General features: G+C 37.6%; 1 protein-coding gene across 1 annotated transcript; it reads left to right on the top strand.

The window, feature by feature from the left end:
- Window positions 1-5211: 5211 nt before the first annotated feature.
- Window positions 5212-10247, top strand: LOC113281408 (UPF0400 protein C337.03-like). Its single transcript, XM_026530132.1, has 8 exons — window positions 5212-5447; window positions 6377-6495; window positions 6900-7147; window positions 7398-7517; window positions 7618-7774; window positions 7970-8109; window positions 8262-8297; window positions 9161-10247. The coding sequence occupies exons 2-8, from the start codon at window positions 6420-6422 to the stop codon at window positions 9995-9997; spliced, it is 1614 nt and encodes a 537-aa protein (XP_026385917.1). The 5' UTR covers window positions 5212-5447; window positions 6377-6419; the 3' UTR covers window positions 9998-10247.
- Window positions 10248-10498: the final 251 nt, after the last annotated feature.

Raw genomic sequence — 10498 nt, forward strand, 5'->3', positions numbered from 1 at the left:
GATACTGCTACCATATTTTTATATATATTTATTAGAATTAGTATTTAAGTATAGAATCGAGTCTACACAAGTCCAAGTTGAACGAACTTTATTTACCACTTGAAAAACTACATCACAAGGTAACATTGATTGCAAACCCTGATTTGAAAACTATATAAGGGAGAACTCTAGCAACTGGAAAACCTAATCCCCACACCTTACGTGTGATACTAGTTGCATAGCTAGAGTCGATTATCCTTTAACCTTTGGTTTCTTCTTCTAAAACCAGGTTAACGACTTAAAGACTTCATTGGGATTGTGAAGCCAGACCGATATTACTTTTCTTGTAGTTATGTGATATGATCTTGCATCTTATATCGTTACGAGTACGATTGTAATAATTGGCTCGAGATTTTATATCTCCGATAGGCAAGATAGAAAAGTAATCACAAACACTTCGTCTCATCGTTTGTGATTCCACAATATCTTTTTTCGCTGCGTCGATTAAGATTATTGTGAGGTGATCAATAATACTAGGCTGTTCTTCGGGAATATAAGACCGGTTTATTGATTGGTTCCTGTTCACCTTGATTTATCAAAAGACGGAACAAAACTCGTAGGTATATTCGTGGGAGACGGATTTATCTATTACCGTAGACTTTTCTGTGTGATACAGACTTGTTAATTAAAGTCTTCGACTTTGGGTCGTAGCAACTCTTAGTTGTGGGTGAGATCAGCTAAGGGAATCAAGTACGTAGCATCCTGCTGGGATCAGAGGCGTAGGAACATAACTGTACCTTGGATCAGTGTGAGATTGATTGGGGTTCAACTACAGTCCAGACCGAAGTTAATTTGGAGTAGGATAGTGTCTGTAGCGGCTTAATACAGTGTGTGTTCAATCTGAACTAGGTCCCGGGGTTTTTCTGCATTTGCGGTTTCCTCGTTAACAAAATTCTGGCGTCTGTGTTATTTCTATTCCGCATTATATTTGTTTATATAATTGAAATATCACAGGTTGTGCGTCGTTCAATCAATTAGAATATCCGACCATTTGGTTGTTGATTTAAATTGATTGTCACTTGGATATTGTTTTTTGGTACCGTCCAAGTTATCCTTCTTTGATAAAGACTCGCAGATTTCTATTTGCTTGAGTAAAGATCAAATCGAGAGATTGAGATATAAACTCTTTGATATACTTTGATCTAGATTGAGTCTGACTGTCTAGTTGGTTCTCTAGAAAGTATATTGGAGTTTGTCCATACAGATTGTTAATCGAATTGTTGGGTGTGGTTGTTGTACCCCCGCTTTTTCAGGACCGACTGACGATCATTTGATGAAAGTCCAAGCTGTTTGGAAGAGTTTGAACCTAATATGAATAAATTAGGTCAAATTAATGAAAATATGTGGGACCGGTTCCTGCAAGCCAAAGGGCTGACCCTGGTCCGTTAGGGTAAGATGCCCGTGTCACCATAGTGTCTGTGTCTCAGTCCTGAGAACTTCTGTATTTTCTGGTGTGCGTTTGAGCAATATTTGAGAAAACATAAAGAAATCAGGGTTTTGCTCAAACTAAGGAGTTTCATACGATGAAGGAAATAATAATAATGAAAAAAGGGATTACAAGGTGTGGGACCGGCCACGGCTAGGGCATGGCCGGCTGGCTAGTAGGACTAGTCCCGTGACACCTTTCTTAGTTTTATACTATTTCCATGATGTGAAGGAAAATATGAAGAAACTGGGAATTTGCTCAAACGAAAGAGTTTTTCTCAAACGATGAAGTTTTCATGAGATGAAGGAAACAATAATAATAATAAAATAAGGGATTACAAGGTGTTGGACCGGCCGTCTAGTAGGTCCGGTCCCAAGACACCTTTCCTTATTTTATATTATTTTCATCATGTGAAGGAAATATGATGAAACTGAGGAGTTTTTCTCAAACGAAGGAGTTTTCATGAGATCAAGTAAAAATAATAAACTAAGATAAAATAAAGTAAGAGGCGTGGGATCGGCCACGGCGGCATGACCGGCCGGCCGGTCGGCCAGGTCTCTTAGGCGCCTCTTTTAATATTTTTTATTATTATTTTTCTTTCCTATTTTGTATAGGTCTCCTCGTTTGTTCGTATTTTTGAATGCTCGTTCATGCATTCGGGTGCTCGTTCGTGCATTATTATTAAGTACACTTGCACCATTTTCTCGGGGCTTATTCGGTGGTAGCTCAAATGCCCGTACGTTGAATATTTATTACCAACCCATGGAATTCTGCCGGGAAAAGCCATGAATTGAAGTAATCGAAATATTATAAAGAACGTAGAATGTTTTCTAGGAATTAAATTGATGAATCAAGCGACTAGAAATAATTAATTGATGACTCTATACTAGCACGTTGTCTAGGAGCATTACAATTATCTGAGAATTGAGCGATATGAGCTAATTGAAACGTCATGTTTATTTTGTATAGTCAGGGAAAAATATTGTTACATCCTGAAGACGTTATCGCTCTATACTAGCAGGCACGCTGTCTAGGAGCCGTCCAATCGTTCGATTCTATATAAAAGTGATTACTGAAATTGTTCAGTATTGATGAAATATGTCATGGTCTCAATTGAGAGACTGCATATTCATGTATGCTCTGAGAGGCAAACACTCAGTCAGAGATTCCTATGGATGATCTGAGAGGAAATACACTCAGTCAGAGATCATCGTGGGATGCGTTTTCATGCTTAAACGAGAGACATGAGTCTTAATACTTTCTGATTACTGGATCAGGAATATGCAAGGTTATGAATTTACGATTTTAGCCTTTATCAAAAATCCACCATCAACACACCTGACGGACAACATCAAGACTGTGAAAAAATACAATATTCTTCTCAGGAATTGAGGTGGTTGCACTATATACTTTCTTGTAATTTAGCTTTTTTATTTGCTTAGTCTCTGTCAATAAATCATATCTACGAAAATTCTTATTAGTTTTTGTTTTTTTTGCAGCTTTGGTTGGCTGAGCACTGTAACTTAGTTGAGTTGTCTGACACTATCAAGGTCAATCCCAATGCTATACCAAGAGCTTCAAGGTGGGACTTTGCAGCAATGAAGAAAGCAGTGAACAACAAGCATATTCCAAGCTTAGAGGTATTTGTTTGTCCGTTTTGCAGTAATGAACCTTAGAAATGAAAAAAAAAATGTTATGCAGGCTATGTAGGCAAAAATATAAATACCTAATATGTCATGCACCCGTTAAAAAATGCATAACATCTTAGGAAGCTAAAATTGCGAATGCATAACCAGTTATGTATCATTAAAAATGGTTGCATCACAAGTTATGCATATAAACTGTTGTTATGTCACTCATATCAGTTAAGTTTCCATTGATATTTGTTATGCATCCCCTGATGAGTGTTATCAATCATGTTGCAGTTTCATGATAACTTTAGAGGTGATCACAGTGCAATGAAGTTGGAACTCTGCAAACCAAGAGAACCAAGAACAAGGGAAGAACTACTTAATCTCCATGAAATCAATCTAGAAGAGAACACGGACAAGTGTGAAGAAACGTTTCAGGATACATTACAGATCATTGGGGAAGTGTCTGAATAGTCCTGGAAAAAGTTGAAGTTCAAGCAATGTTAAAAGACCTGAAACAGACTCAGGAAACAAAGAGACAGATTGGAGAAGGATTCAATTCTGAGTTGTATGATTTTATGAAGAGGTTGCTCGTTGGCATAGATGAGGTGCAGGTTGGCTCGTCATGTGGCCCTAGCGTCGATGTATCATCAGCTGAGCCTAGCATCACATTAAGTCAAAATTTTCCAAGGAATGCGACATTTGTTGAAGTGTTATCTTCAATTGAACCACCTACACAAGAATCTCTCCCAGAAGTTATTGGACTTGATAGTCAAGACCAAACTGCTAGTCATGGACTCAATCTTCACCTTTCAAGTTTGTGGACACGGAAAAAGCTGTTAATCTTTTCAACGACAAGGAAACAGACACGCCAAAGGAATTGGAGACTAATGGATAAGGGTTAAAAAGTTTGATAGAGGGCCATGATGCACATGAGGTTAATAATCCCGAGAATGTGGCAGGTTTGTGTAATCCTTTTGACAATTTTATATCTGTTGATCCTCCTCCTCCAATTGAAATAGTTTCTCGAAAAGTTGTTAGCCCAATTTTAAGAAAATACCTCACTTAAGGTTAGAGTTGTGTGCTTCTAAAGTTCTTACAAATTATTTTTCTTTGAAGTATCCACCACTAGATTTGTTTGATCCTAAAGTTGTGCATGTTAACCGAAAGGAACCTTTTGAAGTTTCCACATTCTATGTTCTCTATACACTTCCGAGTGTAAAAAAAACTAACTGTGGGGGAAACTTCCACCAAATAATAGTACTATATTACGATAATATTGTCATGAAGCTGTTATTGGAGCTGCATGTTGTTATTTGGGAGGATCCCCAAATTTTCGGATTGTTAGTGTACGGAAGATAATAATAACGTCGGACTGACAACGTTAAACCAAGCGCTACATGGGAGGCAACCCATTGGTTTTGTATCTATATCCTTTTTTGTTTTTATCTGTTTTTATAGTTTGCATATCATATCTTGCGTCTCATCTTAAAATTTTACGTAGTACTATTTCTATAATGAAAGTCTTGACTAAAAATATTCTCGCCAGAAAAATTCTGACTGCACCTCATGCCAAAACAACTCTCGAGACTTCATGCGAGGTCCTATATGAGTGGTTGACCCCAATTTTTAAAGAGGACATGCTCACCTTTCTTTTTGAAAAATAAAATCTGAGTTCAGAGTCTGTTAAGTTGGACCGATTGTCCTGGACATTTGAGTTTTGGTAATTTTCCAGAATTTTTACAGACATCGCGATTGTCCGTCTGGAAGCCATAACTGTCAAACCTTTTACAAAAACTTCAAATTTCGAGATTAGTTCAAATATATACTCATAATAATTTCTGGGTTTTAATGTACCATACATATTCATATGAGAATGAGAGTAAAATTGTATCAAACATGGGAATTTACTTTTTGAGAATCCTACTCCTGACAACTTTTTTTTCCTTATTTACCAATCATGAGAATGGAATTGTATCCGACCAAACACGATTTCATTTCCTCAAACCAAACACGCCATAAATATATAAGGGGTAGTTATGGGAAACTATGAATTCTTTCCTTTGAATCAAGTCACACGAATCTTCGTGTTTTAGTTAGTGGCGAAAAGTGAGTTTAAAACCAAACCGGAAACATAAACCATCAGAAAAGAGCCGCACGTTGAGAACATAGAATCTAACTAACCATTCCCTTTCTCTTCATAATATCTAAAACAAGCATCCGCGAACACCAAAATCTTCTGTCATTCAACATTCTATGTACTATTATGGGTTACTAACAAAACCCTAAATTTCACTTACCCTATCTATCCATTTATCACTTTGACAATTCTTGGCGCATTTTCTCAACAGGTTATATTCTTATCTCAAGTTTCTTTATTGTTTGAATTAGGTTTAAATATGAATTCTGGGTTTAAACCTTAGGCCTTAGGTTTTATTTAATTTAATACAATTTCAAGGTTTTATTGATTGTATGTTTGTTTTGGAAGTTTAAATTTCTTTTGAGGGAAAAGTTTCAGTCTTGTTATTGAAACTGGTGAAGAATCAACATTTAGAGTAATAAAAAAGCAAGCTTTTTTGAACTGAAATTTGTGTAATTCTGGTTATAGAAAGATGAAGTTATTTATTTATTTGTGGGTTTTTGATAGGGCCTTTAGGTAGTGATTTCTGATTACACTTTCTGGAAGAGGAGGCAGGAATTTGCTAAAACTGTAAATATATGAACAAGAGAGTTAGATGCGATTTAAGTGATGTCTTTAATTGCTTAAATAGGAATAACCGGGCTGTAGCGGTATTTGGGTTGTATAAAGATTTCTTGTTTCCGTAGTGTGTTCTGGCTGGTATGGGTGTGGGTGCAACAGTCAATTCAGGGTGCCTACAATAGGTCTCTTGAATCCGACAAGAACTAGGAAGAATTCTGTTTAGAGCTTTATTTTAGTAGACATTCTCCATTCTAATATATGAGCAACAAGACTGTTTATGGAGAACTAGGATTACAATTGAGTTTGGTTTTTTATTTTCAACTTCGAAGTCTTAATGATAATATCTTGGAATGCAATAATTTACATTAAGCATTTTTCGTATATACCTGCCATTTGATCATAATCTATTAATACAGTTTGTTTGCAAACCATTTAGATTTTGTTGGTTTGCTCTTTTGCACTGTTTAGTTACGAGACCCGATGCTTAAATTGTGTTTATCTTACTTTCATATGTTAGTATGTGTGATTTCACTTGTGCAGTGAATCCAATTTAACCTTCTTGTTTCCAACTCATGTCAGGTTTTGTGTTTCTATAAGTTGGTGAAATCTTATACTAGAAACAATGAGTAGTACCTTCAATGGACAAATTTTGGTGGAAAAGCTGGCGAAACTCAACAGTTCACAGCAAAGTATTGAGAGTATCCTTTTCATAGTTGTATGAACTGAAAATGGGACTGTTCTTTCAACATTATTTTGTGGCCAAATCCATATTGGAGACACTTGGATGTTTCTTAGCTAATTGAAAATAGGTTCTTCTTTTGAGGCAGTGGCTTTGCATTCTCTGCTTATTAATGGTTGTGTTCCATGGCACCTCAGTACTTACTATATTTCTTACACTGTTTTTTCGTTTGCCATACATAATTTGTGCATTTAACAAGTGCCTAAATTGAGCTACTTTGGTAGGAAAATAGATTTTCTTTGATCAAACAACAAAAGCAACTATTAATGCACTAAGGTAGAACCGCCCCCGGTGTTAAATTCTCATGAATACTTCTTTAGCATCTCCTTGTATTCCTTAGATGTTATCCTTAACATAATCAAGCTTTATCACACTGGTGTATCTTCCATATGAAGAAAGCAAAGCATGTGGTTGAGACGTGGGATAGGCAGTTCCACTGTTCCCCTCGAGAACAGCGATTGCCTTTTCTATATCTTGCAAACGATATATTGCAGAACAGTAGAAGGAAGGGTTCAGAATTCGTCGATGAATTCTGGAAGGTTCTTCCAGATGCTCTTGGCGATGTAGCTCAGAATGGGGATGAGTTCGGAAGAAATGCTGCACTACGACTGGTATGTAAGTTTAACCCTCTCTCTTAGCGCTCTGCCACTCTCTTATAGCTAATTGTTCTTCGTGCCATGGTTTTTTTACGTATATATGGGCTAACAAACTGCAAAAAAACTGCTTGACGTATTCATGCGGTCGTAGACTTATCTGATAGTGCTCTTATCTCTATCGTTAGAATTATTCGAGTTGAAGTTATCATGCAAATGTGGATATTCTTTACAGCATTTAGTTTTCATTTTACATTTGTTACCTCAGGTTACTATATGGGAAGAGAGAAAGGTTTTTGGGTCTCATGGACAAATCCTGAAGGAAGAGCTTATGGGAAGAAACTTGGAGAACCGCAATAGAAATAGAAAAAGTGTGTCCCTCAAATCGGTAAGAAACTTTCATTATTTATTCAGATCTACATGTCTGTCTTGGCATTTCGATATGTTTAAGTTGCATTTTGAGATGTTCTTTGTTTCTTGTTTACCAGAAACAAGCTATTGGAAGCGTACTGGAGAAGATAATTTCGGATTATGAAGTTGTTTATGATAAATCCAAGGATGAAGAAACTCTTTTGAGCAAATGCAGGGAAGCTGTCAAATGTGTTGATAAAGTAGAGAAGGAAATTGGTGGTGCATATGGCTCAGGTGCACACTTCTGGATTGTTTTTCTTTTTTAACCCTATTGAACCATCCTATAGAAAGTATTCCGCAGAACTTAATTTAGTAATGAGTTTTCGACATAAGATGATTACAAGCGATGAAGCGAAGCATCATTATAATTTACTGGACATCTTCCGGACATTTTCAAAATGCATGAACTTGGTTCTCTTTGATGGACAGTGCATGCCAATGGATCTGAGTTTATTACAGTGCTGCGAGGACAGCATACTATACTAGGAGAGTGCATTGAACGGCTGACAGAAGCTGAATCATCTAGAGCGACACTTGTGTCTCATTTAAAAGAGGCTCTCCAGGAACAGGTTACTTTTTTTCTTTTACTTGTATCACCCCCACCACACAACAGACAAACAAAACAGACACTTCTTTTTTGTATCTGCATTCTAGATTCAATTACTTTTGCTGTTTATTTTATTTTGCTAATTTATAGAGTGAGGTTATTTTGTTCTTGTAGGAAATTGAGCTGGAACAAGTACGCAGTCAGCTTCAGGTAATAACTGAGCACTTCAATTAATTTAATAACTTATGGAGTCAGTTTTTTCCTTCGAGGTTTTGTCTATCTTGTTAGGTAAAATCCTGAGTTAACTTATACATCTGAATTCATGTGGCATCTGGAGTCTTGAAAGGCGTGTACTGCTTTTTTTTATCAAGGTTTTGAATCCAGCCGTTACCCCCTCGGAAAAACGGCCGTTAAAACAGTTGTGGTCATATGGCCTGATTGTGAGGTTCAACATTAAGCTTCTCTATATAGCGGTGCTAAAGAGCAAATAACCGCCGTTATGTTGGGTGCTATACAGTATAACGGTCGTTATCACCGTTTTTTTTTTTTATCATTTCATGGGTTACTTGCAAATAACAGTCGTTGTATAAGACTGTTTTTGTGTTATAACAGCCGTTATAACTGTTTCTGTGAAGAAAGATCAGTCACGGTCCTAACCCCAGATCTGTGTCTAAACCCGTTTCTTAAACCTTGCTTTTTATTGAGGTTGATGGAGGGCCGTTCTAGCATTTTCTTAGGTATGATATAGTATCTTAGCTTCGATATGCTTTGCTGTGAAGAGTCTTTAGCTCCGCATAACATTTTATAATGCTACGTTTTTATTCTCAAATAGTTCATGAAACTATAATAGTCAGAAGTTGTGATATGAAATGCTTTAGTGGGGCCATCAGAAGCCCCTTATTCTCTACGACTCTACCTTGAAGACACTTTTTTTGTTCCTACGTAGTGGAGCATTCATTTTCTTTCTGTTATCAAGAGACATCATCCAGAATAACGCATTTCCGATTGTTTCATATATTTCTTTTTCATGTATGGTACATCAGTTCTTCTCATGTATGTTACTGTAATATCAGATCGCTCAATCTCAATCAGTACAGGCGGACAATGTCTGCCAGCGGTTACTTAGCAGCACCAGCGGTCAGTTGCTAGATGAGAAACAGAGGTTGAAGGAAGCAAATACACTTTCAGGCATGTCCTCGACTTTCACTCCAGCAGATAATCTGGTGACAAACGGAGAGAAGGACCAATCAGCTCCTGTCATGTATACTAGTCAGTTGACTTCTCTTCCTACCGGAAGTGCACCCCAGACTAGTGAACAAGAGCCACGAAAATCTACAGCTGCTGAAGTTGTCGCAAAATTGACAGCTTCAACTTCATCTGCTCAGATGCTTGCTCACGTTCTCTCTTCCTTGGCTTCTGGGGGAGGCATTAGTAATAGCACACTGAAGGAATCCTCTGATGATTATACATCAGACAAGAGACTGAAACTCGAGAATGGCTCATTTTCTTACATGCAACAACCACCTCAACATTCTCAACCACCAGCAGCAACTTTTCCACATCCTGAAGCGCTTTTGCCTCTGCATCAGCCGCCCCTGCCATCATCATCACCAATGTCACAGCCACCGCCTCCACCATCACTTGTAACAGCATCAACGCCACCACCTGCGCATTTCATGCAGACAGCTGGGTCTATGACGAGTGTACCATACAGCTATGGTTCAGCAGCCCAACAAAGACCACAACAACCGCCTTTGCCCAGTTATCCCGTGCAGGGGAGCCAGCTCTCAGGGACTTCTCCGTACCCATCTCAACCAAATGCTTATCAGAATTTGCAGGGGTCATCAGGAAGCGGTTTCTATAACCATCCCCAACCCTTGCCGGCAACACCACCCATATCCCGGCAGTAGGTTTAATCAGATTGTATATGGATGGGCTGCTTGATTGAAAGCAAAATTTTGCTTAGTTCTTTCTTTCTTGCTAACATCCTACTTTGTGGAGTGGACGGTTCTTGTTGCCCTGTTTGTCGATGTTGCTTCTGACAAATTTAGGTATCTTTAGATGTATGTTAAACTTAAATTTAGTCACATACTTGTTGTATATTAACTATATATGATTATGTCAACTGTTTTATATTGACGAGAAAAATTAATTTGTTAATTGCTTCATTCTTAAACAATAAACATTCTGAAACACCGTTCTTCTCACATTCTTTACAAGGCAATTCAGACAGATGAAGATGGACCATCTTATGCAGCACGCAGTGCAGAATGTCAGCGTTACTGGATTGGCACTCCTTTAAAAAGGAAAAGTATCTTTCTTTCTTGTCTTGTGTTCTTGGTTCCCCATATAAAGTGGGAATGTGATCACCATGTGTTCATGTCGCAGGTAAAGCGTATACAAAAATCCCG

Source organism: Papaver somniferum, chromosome 5 (genome assembly GCF_003573695.1).
Source record: "Papaver somniferum cultivar HN1 chromosome 5, ASM357369v1, whole genome shotgun sequence".
Classification (NCBI taxonomy): domain Eukaryota; kingdom Viridiplantae; phylum Streptophyta; class Magnoliopsida; order Ranunculales; family Papaveraceae; genus Papaver; species Papaver somniferum.

What these genes read in the sequence shown, in the direction of transcription:
- LOC113281408 (XM_026530132.1), top strand. Translation starts at nt 6,420, where the DNA reads ATGAGTAGTACCTTCAATGGACAAATTTTGGTGGAAAAGCTGGCGAAA. An exon ending in AAAGTGTGTCCCTCAAATCG is followed by an intron (nt 7,518 to 7,617) that starts GTAAGAAACTTT and finishes CTTGTTTACCAG; the next exon opens with AAACAAGCTATTGGAAGCGT. An exon ending in AAGAGGCTCTCCAGGAACAG is followed by an intron (nt 8,110 to 8,261) that starts GTTACTTTTTTT and finishes TTGTTCTTGTAG; the next exon opens with GAAATTGAGCTGGAACAAGT.